Source organism: Martes martes (assembly GCF_963455335.1).
Source record: "Martes martes genome assembly, chromosome: 11".
NCBI lineage: Eukaryota > Metazoa > Chordata > Mammalia > Carnivora > Mustelidae > Martes > Martes martes.
This window is the reverse complement of record NC_137899.1, coordinates 61,796,287-61,813,412: the sequence shown is the minus strand read 5'-3', so window position 1 is coordinate 61,813,412 and position 17,126 is coordinate 61,796,287. Positions and strand designations below refer to the sequence as shown.

Below are 17,126 nucleotides of genomic sequence, written 5' to 3'. Positions count from 1 at the left end.
ACCTATCATTACACCTCCTAGATCCATCCACATTGTTGCAAATGGCAAGATTCCATTCTTTCTATGGCTGAGTAACATCCCGTTGTGTATATACACCACATCTTTTTTATCCATTCATCAGTCGATGGACACTTGGGCTGCTCCAATCTTGGTTATTGTAAATAGTGCTGCAATAAATATAGGGGTACATGTATCTTTTCAAATTAGTGTTTTTACATACTTTGAGTAAATACCGAGTAGTGGAATTCCTGGATTGTATGGTAATTCTAATTTTAATTTTTTGAGGAACCTCCATTCTGTTTTTCACAGTGACTACACCAGGTTGCATTCCCACCAATAGTGGATGAGGGTTCCTTTTTCTCCATATCCTTGGCAATGCTTGTTATTTCCTGTGTGATACACACACACACACACACACACACACACACACACACACACAATGTATCTATTATATATACACAGTGAAATATTAGTCATAAAAAAGAATGGGATCTTGCCATTTGCGACAATAACCTAGAGGGTACTTTGTTAGATAAGTCAGACAGAGAAAGACAAATACTGCAGGATTTCACTTACATGTGGAATCTATAAAACAAGAAAAAATGAATAAACAAAAAGCAGAAACCGATCCGTAAATACAGAGAACAAGCTGATGGTTGCCAGAGGTGGGGAGATGGATAAGGTGGGTGAAGGGGAGTGGGAGATACAGGCTTCTGGTTATGAAGGATAACTCATGGGGATAAAGGTAAAGCACAGGGAATACAGGCAATTGTATTATAACAGTGCTGTATGGTAAAAGATGGTATCTACATTTGTGGTGAGCATAGCATAGTGTGTGAACTTGTTGAATCACTGTATTATACATCTGAAACTAATGTAACATAGTATGTTAACTCTACTTCAATAAAAATAAATAAGTGGATAAATAAATAAATGTAAAATAAATAAATAAGAGGTAAAATGCTGCCATCTTGGAAAAGTCTTTCCTGGCTGCCTCTAACCAGCCTAGGTATTGTTTCCTATCCTCCCTTTGAACTAAAGGCCTGAGTGAGGGCCATAATCTTAGTGGAATTGGGATTGTTGGTCTTTATGACCTCTAGAAGTGAGCTCTTTGAGGGAAAGGCTCCTGTCTTTCTCTGTTGCGTTGGGACCCAACAGGGTATCTTGCACAGTGCTCTGCTTCAATGGAAGTAACTGACTGTCTGCAAGACAGCTCTGCTGGGGTTGATTCTTATGCATGCAAAAATACAACAATAGTTATAATTGCTAATAGTTATTAAGAACTTTTATTGTGCCAAGACATTATCGTAAGCACTTTCTTTACATATATTAACCCATTCAATCCTCATGACTATCCAGTAAGTAAGATCTATTACAGCCATTTCCAAAGAATGAATTGAGATATAGAGAAGCAGAATAGAAAAGCAGACTATATTATCCTGGGGCTCGGACCTCCAGCCATCACAATCTATTGCCTGGAAGTGCATCAGTCCTGTTTCCTGGATTCCTGGAGAAGTCCTGCTTCACACATCCTTCTCAAAGCCCTTTGTTAAGCTTTCCTTCTATTAAGGTAATTTATTCATATCCTTCCAACTCCTCCCATACCCTATCTTTTTTTCCCCTCTAAATTAAGGCAGAAATGATTTCTATTGCTTACAACAGAATCCTAAGTGATATTCCTATTAAATCCCAATCTCCAAGGCTGGAGCTGGGGTGGCTGTAAGGTTTACCGAGCTCCACAGGGCATTCTGACACACATATCAGTACTGGGAAGCACAAATTTGGGCAGCAGTTCCAAAACATGGAGAGGATGAATACCTTCCTGGAAGCTTCTATATTGATTTTGATTTCTATATTGATTCTCTCTAAGAGAAGACTTCTATATTGATTTTGACCCAGTCTACATGGATTTTGATCCAGTCTATGTGTATTTTCTCACTGTAGGCTTCCAAGAACACCCAGAAGTCTATCCATGGGTGGTATTCATCTCTCTAGCTGGCCCAGAGCATCTTCCCAACAGCTCATTTTGACCCAGTCCTCCTTGCTACATCTTCCCTGGCACTCATTTCTTGGCTTTCTATGTTGGCCCCCACCACCCACCCTGAGACATCCTTGTGTGGACAACCCAATTAGGTATACTTCTCTGACTTTGCCCTAGCACTATTGGCTAGGACTTTGTATTCATCCTCTGGCATCCTGAAGCCACAGCTCCACATAAAATGGCTCTTTCCCCCAGTCAAGCCAAATCCCATGGAGGTCAGCCATGTTGGCCAGACTGGCTGGCTGGCCTCCCACCAGGGCAGGAGAATCAAACATGATGGGTCCATCTGTCCATCGTCCTGATACTTCCTACAGACCAACACTGTATTTTTTTTTTTTTTGACCAACACTGTATTTTTAAAAAATCTCTTAAAGGAGAATCAAAATTCAGGACTTAATCATGGATAGAAATTTTAGGTTAACATCTCACCTCATACTCTACCTTGCTTCAAAATACATTTTCCCCCTTCCTTTTGTTTTTGGTGCAGATGAAAACCTAAGGCTATTCTCTATAGGATAAGGTTTCCACTATTAAAAGCCATCTCCATGTCACCTAATTGCTTGTTCTTCCACCCACTAAATAATTCTTGTTCTTTTAACTTTTTAAAATAGATCTTATTTCCAATCCTTAATTCGTCTTCATTATTCTTCTTGGAACTCTTTTTAAATTCTCCAAATACCTCTTAGGTTCAAAAAGCTTGAAGTACCAAATAGAATTGAATCAAATCAAGGAAAACTTAATGCTTCTATTAAATTTCTAGGGGGAAAAAAGAGTGGGTGAGTATATTCATTTAATTCCCCATTCTTGTTAATAAACTCCTTTCAGAACCAAATAGTGTTTGGATTAAGTGGTCCTGTATGTCCTTTGGAAAAGGCAAAGAATGCCCATCATTCTCTTTCTTCTCCTCTGTTTTTTTTTTCTCTCTCTCCTTCTAGAGTAAACATATTTAAATGTAAGTATTCAGTATAAGCATTCAAATGCACGTGTTCCAACCGACGAATAAAATTAATACACCTGAAAGGCGGACAGAACTAAGGAGGTGGTAGAAATGAAAGACTGTCTAGCAAAATGTCTTCAATCATTTTTGCATTATAATCTTTGGAGCTGTTATACATTTTTTTCTTCCTAATCATCTCTCCCAAATGGGATTTTAGTACTACAGATAGACTATATATCTGTTTATGTTCTATATATGGATCTCGACTTAAACAGTAGAAGAGTGTACTCCCTTAAGAACGGATGTTCCCCCCTCACCCTTGGGGTTAATATCACCCTGACTGAGAACTCATTGTCTGATGGGATCAGTGGGGCCTTCAGAATGCTTTTAACATTTGTTCTCCCTACAGGAAGGCAGAATATGTATCTTGGCCTCCTTCTTACAGACAAGAAAGCTGCAGTTCAGAGTGGTAAATTAGCTTGCTCACAGGGCTAACAGCAGATTTAGGAAACACACTCACTGATTTCAGGTCCAATACTCATGCCTCTATATGGTGATGATGCCATAAAATCTGGAAGTCTGTTCTCTATTATTTTAAAAAACTGCCTAATTAAGCATTTCTGAAAGAGGCACTCCCCCCCTAAAATAATTCCCCATATGGTAATAAATAAGAGTGAAAGTGCCTTATTAATAAATATCCTTGCTTTTGAATTCTTTTTCTGGTGAATTAGTCCATGTTACAAATCCTTGAGCTAGCTTTATGGTGCTTCCAGCAGCCAGCCATGAGACATGCTCGGGCTGTTCAGGGCTGTGCACCCAAGACGTTGTTTTTGTCCCCTGGGCCAGGGCCCATCCTGCCATTGCTCTTCTTGCACAAACAATCTTTGTTTTTGCTTCTTGACCTTTTATTACGACAATGTTCATACATGCAGAAAAACTGAAACCTTTTACAGCAAACACTCATACACACCACTTAGGTTCTGTAATATCTGCTGTACCTGCTTTATGACCTACTTATTTATTCATCCCTCTATCTACCCATTAATTCAACTTTTTTAGGGGGTGTATTTCATAGTAAGCTGCACACCCAGCCCTCTTTCCCCCAAATGCATCAGCATGCAAATCGTTCATCAGAATTCAATAACATAAAGACTTTTCACAGGCCGGTAATACCAGTTTTGTTCTTGAACTTAAAGAATGCAAGTTTGTTTACATGTTCAGGAGGCATTCCTGGACCAACAGATTCTACATACCTCTTTAATTTCCTGCTTAGGGAGTGGGTCACCTTTTCTAACAGGCTGCCATGTCTTGATGGGAGAAGAGTGGCCACGAGAAAGCTGGTGAACGAGTACCTACCTGCTTATTGCTCACTGCCTTGGCCTCGTCCATCACTTTACACGTGTTAGACACGAAGGCCAAAATGTTTCTTAAAATGGCTCGGGGATCACATTCATCCCAAATAACAGGCCTAAAATTCCCTCTCTTCTGCTAACATCTCTATAATGCTTGGGAGATGGTAGAAATTAAAGACCAGTGCTTTCCATATGTAAATAAAGACCAGTGCTTTCCATATGTAAATGCCAGGCACTGTTAAGTGTTTTACATATATTAACTCACTCTTCCAATCGACTTATAGTGCAAGAGTAGGGCCTGGCAAACTTTTTCTGGCAAGGCCTAGATAGTCAAAACTTTAGCCTTTAAGGACCATAGTGGTTGAAACCGTCTGTTTCAAGTATGCAGCTTGCCATGGGAGCACGAAAGCAGCCATAGACCATATGTAAAGGAATGAGCATTGCTGGGTTCCAGTGAAACTTGATTTACCAAAATCGTCAACAGGCTCTAGTTTGCCCATGTCTCTCCACTACACTAACAAGTGTTAGAGTCTGTTCTTTACAATCGGTGTCAGGACATCTTGTTGTTAGCTCAAAACTCAGAGCCTGTCAATGCCTCCAAGGCCTTTTTGTTTAATGGTGGGTCAAATCATCTCTTTGTATGTGTGTCCTTCTATCTCTTACTGTACTGCAAAGAGAGAATCATTAATTTTTAAGCTATGAGATACTGGTGCCAACTTAAAGATCGAACTGAACTAAGGCAGAAAACGGTTGAAGTACGCTGTTAAACAGACTACAACTCAAACCTTAAGGGATCTGACCTGCATCCTTGAAATGAAAGGTATTGTGGAAGCATCGTTAAGCACGGTCTTTGAGATGTCATGGAACCCTGAAGACCGCAAGAGCAAAGGGACAAACCAGAAAAGTGTAATTACAGACTTGGTAGAAATACCCAGGGAGATAGGAGAACAATTCATCAAATAATCGATGTGTAATTACCTAGAAGGACACAAGGTGCTGGATGGCAACCAATATGCTTTTGTCTGGCTATGCCAAGGCTACTCAATTTCCTTCCAAGTGAATGGGGAGATGACACTGGCTATGTAAATAAGGAGGAAGAAAGAGATACCATCACTAAAGTAAAGCTCGCTATTGTGTCCAATAAGACAGGGAGGTGCAGTGTACTTAGAGCTAATGTCAAATGACACTGTGATTTGTTAAAGGACACAGCCAAAGGTGATGGATTACCAATGGCTCAGTGTCAGCCTGGAGAAGATGAGGGGAGTTGTAGATTAAGGCACGGAGGTGGGGACAGAAGAGTACCAGCACTGGACTGACCTTTATTAGCAAATTAGCCACCTACAATCCTGAATTGAGAAATGATCATGAAGCACAAGAGAATCTATTGAGTAAAGAGACTACTGCCTTGGTATACAGAGCTATAATTCAAAGTATTCCTGACATAATGATAATGGATTTGGTATTTTCATTAATGCAAACGTCCATTAAGAGGAAGAGTAAACTATCAAGGATTTGTGCATAGTCACAAGATAAGGAAAACATCTAAAAAGAGCTAGAGTTCATAATAATATGTACGGCATATGAACAAACATGAGTTATGAATCATATTAGAATGGAATTCAACTATTTTTAATTGTAAACATAACACAACACTAAGAAGTATAACCAACTGGGGTGGGTGCGTGCGTGTAGGAAACCAAGCTAAATTAAGCACTGACCATACTCGTACAAGGATTCATATTTGGCCTCTGCAACATTCCCGGGTATGGGAAAACCAGACATAGCAAAGAAAGGCAAAAGCAAAATATTTTTAAAGGGTGGAAAATAACATCCAGGAGGAAGTACATCTAGACAACAAAAGAAGGCTATGGGGTGACGTGGCACCTACTTTGAAGTCCACGAAGAGTCTAGCACAGTGCTAGGCAAACAGGAAGCATCATCAGGGGACAAAGCATCCTGATTCTTCCATCCTAGAGCACAGGGAAGGGAGCAGGACATAGAAAACAGAGGGAATGGGCACACTGTTACAACAGTGGTCCTCACACTTGACTGAGAGTCACGATGAGCTCTAGGACTTGTTAAAAGCCAGCTTTCTGGACTCCATCTTTGAGTTTGCGATTTAGAAGGTCTGGGATGAGCCAGGGAATCTGCATTTCTTTCTTTCTATCTTTCTTTCTTAAGATTTTATTTATTTATTTGAGAGAGAGAGAGAGAGCTTGAGAGAAAGAGAGATCACAAGCAGGTGGGAGGGGTTAGAGGGAGAAGCAGACTCCTTGCCGAGCAAGGAGCCTGACTCAGGACTCCATCCCAGGATTCTGGGATCATGACCTGAGCTGAAGACAGATGCTCAACCAGCTGAGCCACCCAGGCGTCCAGAATCTGCATTTCTGACAAGTTCCCAGATGATGCTGTTGCTGCTAGTCCTGGGACCACAGCTGAGAAGCACTGGGTTAGGCCAGTCTGAGGTTTGGTCTGAGTTTGACTCAGACTCCGCCCCTCTTGTGCTGCTGTCTCATCTCCTCTTGGAATTCCCATGAAGGATGACATGTGTAAAACTCCAACCCAGCACGCAGGGCACAGCAAACCCTCCAAGGGTGTTAATTCTCATTCCTATGAAAAGACTGACAATAAGCAAATAACTCGGCAGTATCCTTTAGGGTAGTCCCATTAAAACTGGCATGGTCGGAAATTATATCATCCACGCTTTTCTGATGGGAAGTAGAGTCAAGTCTACAAATCTGTTTCAAACGTCTCACTGCTTGGTTAGCCAGGCTGTACTACCCCAGGAGATGAGGCTTGCCCCAGACAAAGTGTGGTTTAACCTTTATCAGCATTATATCTCACTTAATGTTTAACTGGGTGAGTAAATGTGAAACACGTCTTTAAAACCTCACTAGGGCACCCAGCGCTTTGTACCTGTTCCCCCTTCCCAGAGAAGCCTGGCCACCGCTGAAATTTTGCTGGACCTGACCTCTGAGTCGCAGAGCAGGCAAACAGCGGGCTGCTCTTGATAGCAACCGCTGCGGAAGTGAGCCATTTGCTTCCTGTTTGGACGTGTAAGGTTGGGCCCACGAAAGCCAGCACCTCACAACCACTGCGCCCCAGAGTCGGGACCGCCCCACCCCACCCCCCTTCACGGGGGAACGATGAATCTTGGGTTACGGCTGTCACAGGTGAGGTAAGTGTAAGAGGGCATGTGGTATGTAATCCCTGATGCTCTCGGTTGTCCTTTTCTTCCTAAAGCAACGAACGACACGTGTAGTATTTCACCTCAAGTAATTCTGTAAAGGCACACACATTTTCGAGTTTGATTTTCAGAAATAAAAATCACCCAGAAGGATCAAGAAAGCTTCTCAAGAAATTTTACTTATTATCACTCTTTAATCTCCCCGTTCATTTTCCTTACTCGGTTTTAAGAAGAAACCTTCCCCTTTTGCCTCAATTTATGCTTCAGCGTATATACTGTTCTTTGGTGGCTCTCTCCAGTTCAGCCCACCTGTCCCCTTGGCTCAGAGCCCCTGAGTCTCTGAATTTTGTAGCAGCTTGTCCTCAGGAACCCCTCAGCCTTTGTTCATGGTACCACTTGGAAATAACTAAATATTTATAGGGGCAAACCTGCAGGGTCTACATTACATTAGAAGAAGTTCAAAGTACTCTAAAGAGAGTGACTTCTTTTTTGGAGGGCTATGTATTTGGGCAGTACTTGTCAATAAGAATTTTTTTGTTTAAAGAAGCATAAAACTTTTGGTTCTGTATTTGGAAAAAAATAAAATTCACCTGTCTAAAATTTTTTTCTAACATGAGTTTTATTAGAAGATTTTCCCCCTTGACTATGGTAGGCCTACAACCAAAGCAAGTCAAGCTCACATGAAATCACATCTAGAAAAAAGCCTGACTGCATTACAGAGTGAGCTGAAAGCCTAAGAGAAATGTGATGGAAAAAGTCCTTTATTCTAGGTTGTGCCAATGTGAAGGGGCGGGGGGAGAAGGAGATCGGTGGAGAAAGTCTAGGATAAAAAGAACAGAAATATTTCTTACCAAGGAAGAAATAGCCTTCTGATTACTACACATAAAGCCAATTAAAAGGTAATGGGATTGATTTTTGTTTGTGGCTTACAAAATCAATCTCATTACTTTAGAGACATACCTTGTCCAAATGGCTTGAATCAGTAGAGTTTTCTTGTTCCCCCCAATGTACATAGGTTTAAAAACATTTATTATCAATGAATAAAACAAGAAAAGGGTGGGGGATTGAAGAATAGTCGAAAATCCCTCTGAGTTCACTTGAAATCTGATTTGAAATGTACTGAGTTAGTTGAGACTGACATGGTTAATTAATGTGGCTTGTTAAGATCTTCCAGATATGCCTAGACAAGATAAATGCCTCAAGCTACAAGACTGTAAGACTGCGAAACCTAGGGATGGTGAATCAAAATTTTAAAAGTGTAATCATAAAGTGAAATGTTTTTGTAGGCCTTAAAGAATAGTTTTTACAAGTAAATGTAGAAGAAAGTGAAATGGGCAGATATTTAAGGACACCTTAAAAAAAAGAGAAAATGGGGCATTTAAAGTGATATTTAAAAAGTGAATACAATTCACTAGAAGGCAAAATAAGGTGTTACTGCAATTTACGATAGGCCACCGTCCTCTATACTTGGCTTAATTGCTGACGATCAAAAAGCTGGTTTTAGTGAATGCTGGAAACCTCAGTTCTACAATTCACTTTCGCATTTCAAAAAACCAAAACTTTCCAAAATACATTGTTCTATGGTGAGAGAGAGGAAGTGAAGTTGCATAAAAGGGAGAACAATTTGAAATAATGGTATGTAGTTTTATTTCCCTTTTTTGAAATTGCTTTTTATATCAAAATTCACCCCAGCAATTTCAAAAAAGACAAATGACACCAAATCATTTAGTCACAAAAGAATTTCTACTTATTGTGTATTCTTTAGGTAATTCTAGTGGAACTTGACTTTAAATTAGTCATGCAAGTAAATCTCGACATTCTGGCCTTTTGCAAAGGCCAAAAGAAATTTAGAATATTCCAGGAAAAAAAATATTAGTCTGTATTTAAGTAAGAACCTTAACCACTGCCAAAAGTCTAAGTCACTACCCTAATAACAGCATTGGGTAAATCTGATATGCTATTAGCAATAGTTTGAGAATTCTAAATTCCTTATGTTAGCAGTCTCTATTTTTTTAAAATAATTTTACCATATATTTACTGATAGCCCACTGCTGCTTGGCACTAGGTTCAATGCTAGGGAAGGCCATGCAATTATGACTGATGAAGTTTCTGGAACTTGTATCCCCCTGGAGGGACATGTGTAAGTGACAAGCAAACAATTAAATGCGGGAGAAATTATATTAGGTAGTGTATTAGGTACTACAAACAAAATAAACAGGATGATATGACAAAGAGCTGATGGTTGGGAGATGTTATTTATTTATTTGCTTGTTTGTTTGTTTGTTTATTTTCTACCATTCAGACTGTCCTCCTATTCTTACTCCCCCAGAGGAGGAGAAAAAGCGGTCATTCGATGGCAATGGGCAGTTGTGGAAAGGAGCCCTCAAGTCAGCTTCTCGCTCAGAAGAGAGCACTGCTCACCATGGAGATGCTAATTTTTATGGGGTTCAGGGAAGTCTTTGTTATTAGGTGTCCTTTGGTCTGAAACCTGGACATGCAGAGAACACTGGAGAATTCCAGGGAAAGAGCAGATCTGAAGATCCTACAGGAGCAGCACTGTGGTTTGTTTGATGAATGGGAGCAGAAGCCTCTGCTCTGAGAATGGTACAGACAGGGAAGTGACCGACACAGGAACCCCCATCATGGCTCACTGGCAGAGCAAGAAGTTTTGCTTTTATTCTAAGAGCGACAGGAAGCTGTTGAAGCTGTTAGATTTATATTTAATAATGTTGGCTCCTGTTTGGTGAATGGTGTGTGTGTGTGTGTGTGTGTTGTGTGCGCATGCGCACGTGCGCGGATGTGGGCTGCAGGGAGAGTGCCAGAGGTGGAAATGGGGAGATGAGGCAGGAGGCAGTTGACCAGCAATAATGCAAGCAAGAAATGAGCAGGACCCAAACCACATGGCAGTCGCGGAGAAGGAGGAAGTAGGCCAGTGCCAAGTGCAAGACACAGCTGGAGGTAAATCTGACAATCACTGGAGAAAAGGGTGAGGGCAGGAAGGGAGGGGTCCAGGTCCCTGAAGTTAGGTGCCAATTAATGGAGTGGGGGCTTCAGTTCTATTTTGAATGTTAGGTTACAGGTGGTGTGGGACGTTCACTTGAGGAGGTCAAGTAGGCAGATGGAGCGAGGTGTCTGGGGCCCAGGGAGAGGGTTAAGCTAAAGGTACACATTTGGGGGTCAACAGTCACAGTTCCTGCCAGACCACCTGGGCACAGATTCGGTAATTAATGAATTGCTTACGAAATGACTGAGAATTGTCAGAAAGGGCAAGAGAGAATTTTGCTACTGGAAGATGTTTTGAGTTTCTTGGCAAGGATTGCTCAGGAAATGCTAGCAGAGCGCCAGGTGCTGTGGCTGCTCGATAAATATTAATTTACAGTGATGAATCTCAAGAAAGCAATGAACTGTTATTTCACGAACTGACCATGCCTGGCTTAATTGGCACCAGGGCTGTTGTTCAACTGCTTGTACCCTCTGTTCCTCACCCTCTACATCTTTTCTCCTGGCGATTTAATTCCTGACCCAGGCATCTTGCTTTGTTGTTGATCTTTGTCTTTTTGGCTCTCGCATTCGGAGAACACCGTCATTGTTCTGACTCCATCCCTGATGAGCATCTCAGAGCCTCCCCTTCGCAGGTTTCTGAATCTGCCTTGAATCATGAACTCTGAGTACCTATTATGTGCCAAGCACTCTTCTACACACTTGACACATATATGTCATTTACAGCACTCCGTCAAGTAGACACTGGCCCTTGGAGTAGAGGAGACCTTCACCTCCCTGAGAAAGTGAGTGCTTGGCTTTAAGATAGGTAAGTTAGAAAGTGGGAGAGCACGAGTTCAGAACAGGTCCAGCTGACCCTGTAGCTGGGCTCCCCTGCCTGGGTTGACAAAGCTCATTGAATTTTGCCTGCTGAATCAGGCTGTCCCCTCAAGCCACCTAATTCCCCAGCAAAGTCTATTAGGTGGTTGGTATCTGTTGATGGCTAGCCAGCATTCAAGCCATGTTGGCCTGTGTCCTTACCTTTGAGCAACCGTGTTCCATATCTCTGTAACTACACTCACCTGGTGTCCTCCTGTGAGTGCTTATCACATTCAGTGGGAAGACCCTAACCTGAGAGGGGCCCCTAGCCTGGGAGGTTATTAGTCATCAGAGAAACAAAAGAGATGGGGTATGTGAGTGACACAGCTAGGCAGGCTGGCCGGGGACAGGACGGCTGGGAGCAGAGAGGCTGAAGACTAAGAAGGAGGGCACCAGGGATGTGGATAGAAGGAAAGCGTAGACACTTAAAAGCTGGCTAAGGGGTGAGACAACAAAGACAAAAAAAGCATTTACTCGTGGTTCAAAAGAAATAGCCCGTACGGTGTTATGTAATGTGTTGATAGAGCTTCAGTCTCTCTGGCCACATATGCCAACTGAGGGCTTCCTAACTTCATTAGGCACACCCCCCGAGCAGGCAGGTATGGCACAAGGCAGAGACATCTGCTCAAACAAGGCCTGTAGCAGAAGCAGCGGTTTCGAGGCATCCAACAGGAGGCTGTGCCTTCCCTTGAAGGAGGCCAAGTCCGGGGAGGCCAAGCCACTCAGGCAGGAATTCCTCCCAGTTAACGCAACACTGGAAGACAAAGGGAGCTGAAGCTGCTCCTGCTGGCACCCATCTAAGGGGCACCTGTTCTGCCAACACCCGTGACCCTTTATCACCTGACACCTGCCTGGCTGGCTGGGCCCCATACCGCCTGCAGAGGACATGGAGCTGGTGAATATCCATTTCGTGCGAGGTTTCCCAGTAGAAATGGGATGTGGAATTTCTAGAGGCAAGCAAAGTATGAGTCCAGCATCAACCGGATCCCTCACTCATGAATCAAACCAACAAAGGTGAAAAGGTGAAAAGTTGGTTAAAAAGACAGACAAGAGGGAGACAAAGCTACACATGCACTATGTTCTTTAGTTCTAGCAGATGGGGATGGCTTGTGGCACATGGCTCTGCTTTGCTAAGATGTCTGTGGCATTGCCTTCCGATGCAAGGGCAACAGTAAAGAGATTTGTGGTCCCTTCAGATCCCCCTGGATGTCTGAGGAGTTTCAGCTGAACCCTACGAAGAGCTTCTGTGAAGCTAACTTACATCTACCCATCTCCACTGCCAACATTCCGCCTGGCTTAGAGGACAAGTGACATGGTTCCAAAGATTTTGAGAAGCAAAGAAGTGCGCCCTCTCTCTTGCATGTACAGACACGCACACACGTGTGCATACGCAGAGCTAAAATAGTAGCTCTATCTTTAATTACATACATCATGATTTTGTTCTCTTTTGAGGTGACACTCAAAGCATCGATTGCCTCGTTCTTTGCTATATTCCTAACACCTAGACCAAAGTCAGAACACAGCAGGCTTTCCATATGTACTTGTCGAATAAATGAACAAATGGCTATTTACTGTCCCCCTATGTTTTAAATTCTGGTACCCAACTTTGCCTGGAAACTTTTTATTAATGGCCCTAGGAAAAGTCCTTAGTGATGTTCTAGTTTTACAAACATTCTTTTCCCAGAGACATTTGAGTTCCCTTAACTTCCTGCATGGGCTCTATTTTTTCTCTTGGAGAAATACTAGATGTAAAATAGTATTAAAGGAATTTTTTGTTTAAAGATTTATTTGAGGGAGTGAGAGCATGGGCGTGTACAGGGCAGTGGGGGTGGGGGGGCAGGCAGAGGGAGAGAATCTCAAGCAGACTCCATACTGATCGTGGAGCACCATGCAGGGCTCGATCTCACCATCTTGAGATCATGACCTGAGCTGAAACAGAGTTGGATGCTTAACTGACTGAGCTATCCAGATGCCCCAGGATTGAAAGAATTTTTTTTTAAAGATTTTATTTATTTACTTGACAGACAGAGATCACAAGTAGGCAGGGGTGGGGGGGGAGCAGGCTCCTCGCTAAGCAGAGAGCCAGATGCGGGGCTCCATCCCAGGACCCTGAGATCAAGACCTTAGCTGAAGGCAGAGGCTTAACCCACTGAACCACCCAGGCGCCCCTAAAATAATTTTTAACAATTTCTTAGATATCCCCTTACTCTATTCCAAACATCTTATTAAACATTTTATCTTTATCCTATTCTTTCCTTATTTAGATATTATTGAATAACCAAAGGACAAAAGTCATCAGGGTTGGTGGCAGAACAAGATAAAACTACCAGATAAGGAGTGGACCTCATCCTGGATTTTTCCTTAGAGATCAGATGGTTTCTCTTCTCAAGCCATATTTTCGGGATAGGAATGCCTACTCTGTGTCAATATTCAGATTACTTGATGAATTTCAGTGTCCTTCAACAGAAGTAAACTTTTCTGTAGAAACATTTATTACACAGTGATAAGTTGTCTCTGGGTGTGGGCACGTGTGTATCTTTGAGGAGGCAGGTTCAAAACCAGATCCCGTCAAGTCTGGTAGCCAGAAAGTACTGATGTTCAAGGATGAATCTCAAGAGGGTTGGAGTTGGAGCCTTTTCCTCCTGGTAAAGCAGATGTGACACTTTAAAAGGCATCTGCTACTCTATATTTAATCTAAGTCAAAATATAAAAAATAAGCAAGGACCCAAGGACCTTTGTTTGAAGGATGTTAGTTTGACTATTACAGAAACTGATGGGCATAAAAATAGAAAATAGAGTCTTAGTCCTGCCTTTCAATCTTGCCAGCATCCCAGATGATAAGAGAACTGATTAGTGAGGGACTACTGGGGAAAGTTCTCTGGGCTGGTAAGCATTTTTATGAGTCGATATATTTTTAAGCTCATCTCCAAGAATTAAAAAACAGTCACTTTTCTTGTAGGGATTTTTTTTTAATGTCAAGTAAATGTGAGAGGGCATAAAGGTTTGTTAAATAAAAGTGTTGAGAGTACCCAGATATTTATTATTCTCTGTGTTCTCTCTGTTGGAAGCGTTCCATAAGAAAAAAATGATGACAGAATCAAAACAGCAGAAACAAGGAAAACAACCAAAATACTTGTTTTGGGGGGGGGTGTTAGAGGAGGAGGCTTAATTGCCTCTGCAATGTTTAAAAACATGAGACCTCTGATTTCAAGTGAGTTTGTGAATATTTTTAAAAGTCACACCCGATTCCAAAGTATAGATGATTCAGGCATTAAATTTGGTGACACACTAACAAACGTTAACGCAAACCAACTCCCAGGAAACCCAAAAGCCCTCTGATACCAACACAGCACTGAAAATTCATCATATTTAACAAGGTGTGTCAGAAATAGCTGAGTACTGACCTCCCCAGCACAAATGATCCTCTTGGGACGAGGGGCCTCTTGCTGTAACTGATATACTGCCAAAAAAAAAAAAAAAAGAAAGACAGAAAGAAAGAAAAAGATAATTATGATTAGAAAACTACAACACATACCAAGATGTCTTCAAATAGTCCCACCTAAGTGCCTCTGAAGAACAGCAAAAATTTCAAATAAAACAAAGAGGATACAAGCACAGCTTTAGACTGAATGAAGTCAGCTCATTTATATGGAAATTAGTTACCATGCATGTAAACTGGCAAAATTGATTTTTTTATTCTTTTACAAGGCCAATTTAGTTTCATAATTATTACTGGCATTGTTCATTTTATGGCTTTCTTGGAAGGTAGGATTAAAATTCTTTGGACTATTTTGGAATTCTACCTGTGAGGACCAAAGCAGTAAGATCATTAAAGAGGATTCCTGAATTGAAATGCTGATGTCTCCTGATATATCAGGAAAGACTGGTGTTAGCAGAGGAGTGCCATTTTCTGAAACATTACAGTTATGTACCAAGACACCGCTGATTTTGTGAGTGAGGGAAACCCCAAGTCCTTTCTCTTTTCATGAGTTCCATTTTTTGGTCTGCCTATCACCATGCATTCTCATCTCTGTGACTGGATCCCACCCACTGGCATTCCTCTTTCTTGGGCCCCTTAATATCTTAACTCTCTTATATCCTGCTTTTTAAAAAAATTTTTAAAAAGATTTTATTTATTTGAGAGAGAGAGAGAGAAAGGGCACAAGCAGGGGTAGGAGCAGAGAGAGAGGGAGAAGCATACTCCCTACTGAGCAGGGAGCCCGATGCAGGGCTCGATCCCAGGACCCTGGGAGGCAGATGCCCAACCAACTGAGCCACCCAGGAGCCCCTTTTACCCTGCTTTAAAGACAGACTTTCAGGCCTGGACATGGAGGTACCTGTATATAAAAATAAAATTTATCAGCCTATTATCTGTGCTTTTTGGCACTCTAACGAGTGGTTTTCTACTGCTCAGCTAGTCTGGTTATTTCTCTTAGAGGTAAGCCACCCTATGCTGGTACCTGTGAGTTCTACCTCTTTGAAAACCAAGCTGATGTTATCTTTAACATCTTGAAGAAAGAAGAATTCACTTAAGATAGCATAAATCTGTGAAAAGTTAAAATTCAATCATATAAAATATTTCTAGTAAAGGTAGTAACATAAGCAAAAATTTCTGATTCATTTTAGGTCAAAAAATAAAAAATTTAAGTGAAATACAAATGGTCATATAGAAACAGGGTTGGAAATGATGGGATGTAATTCGTAAGTATGGCTTCTCAATGCCTTAGCTCAACATGGTTATTTTCTTACCTAATTAAGTGTAGATTGCCCAGCTTTCACACAGAGAAGAAACCATCCTACCCTCTTGGAGATGTTTTAATGTGCCACATTTCTAAGTTGGGTTGCCCACACTAATGGCAAAGCCTGTGCCATTTAAGAATAACTGTACCCACGTATGGCAGGTAGAGACAGAGAAGGCTTCTTGTCAAAGAGGAAACATGAGGAGGAACTGGCCAAAGAAAGAGAAACAATTGTGGGTGTTCCACCAACCATCCCAGTAGTGCCCATACTCTCCTTAAATCAGGAGAGAGGCTGCATGGGATCCTTTCTACCTCTTGAATCAGTCCCAACACCTATTAACTGCTTTTCCTTAGTGTTGCTATTAAGGACTGTCATGAGACCCAAAAGGACCAGCTCCTAAAATCGCAGAGTGTTCCAGACAAGGTGAATTACAGAACCCACATCCAGAGAATCCTGCCCCCTCTTCTCTTCCCAACACCAATGCCTCGTGAAGCAACAGTTCTATGTGGGGGTAGGCTGGACGTCATTTTTAATGCCTCCCTTGGAGGTGACAAAGGAAGTACACGTGTTTTAAGACAGAAGCATTTGTTGCTAAGTGTGCCTTTGCAATTCATATCAGCAAATATTTGAACATCTGCTACACACCAGATACCACAGTCAGCATTATGTGGAGGCTTTTATGATGAATAGAGAGAAAGGGGGAAGAGAAGAGAACTAGTGTATCGAGTGCCTGTCGTGTGCCAGGAATAATATTTTATTGAATCTTCAGGAGAATGCAGAAAAAAGAATGTTGTGTTATTATCATTCTTATTTTTTAGATGAGGAAACAAGTACAGGAAAGTTAAATATCTGCCCTGGGGCATCCACGCATCCTTTTGAGTCCAGAGCCCTCCTTATTTTTCTGTGCCTCAGGGCCTTTGCCCTTGCTATTGCCTCCACCTGGATTGCTCTTTCCCAAGAAAGCCATGTGGCTCCCTCTCTTCCTTCATTCAGGTCTTCCCTGACACTGTC

At 41.7% G+C, this 17,126-nt stretch overlaps 1 protein-coding gene across 2 annotated transcripts in view; it reads right to left on the bottom strand.

Annotated features, from left to right (window-relative positions):
- The window catches only part of CHN2 (chimerin 2), a 284,844-nt gene that overhangs the window by 113,904 nt on the left and 153,814 nt on the right, over positions 1-17,126 (bottom strand). Inside the window, exon 3 of one of the 2 annotated variants that reach the window (XM_080818303.1) lies at positions 14,780-14,835. The exons of the other annotated variant lie outside the window; for it this stretch is intronic. Coding sequence (XP_080674429.1) covers positions 14,780-14,835 — 56 coding nt within the window. The remainder of the gene's footprint in view (positions 1-14,779; positions 14,836-17,126) is intronic. 2 annotated transcript variants of the gene reach the window in all.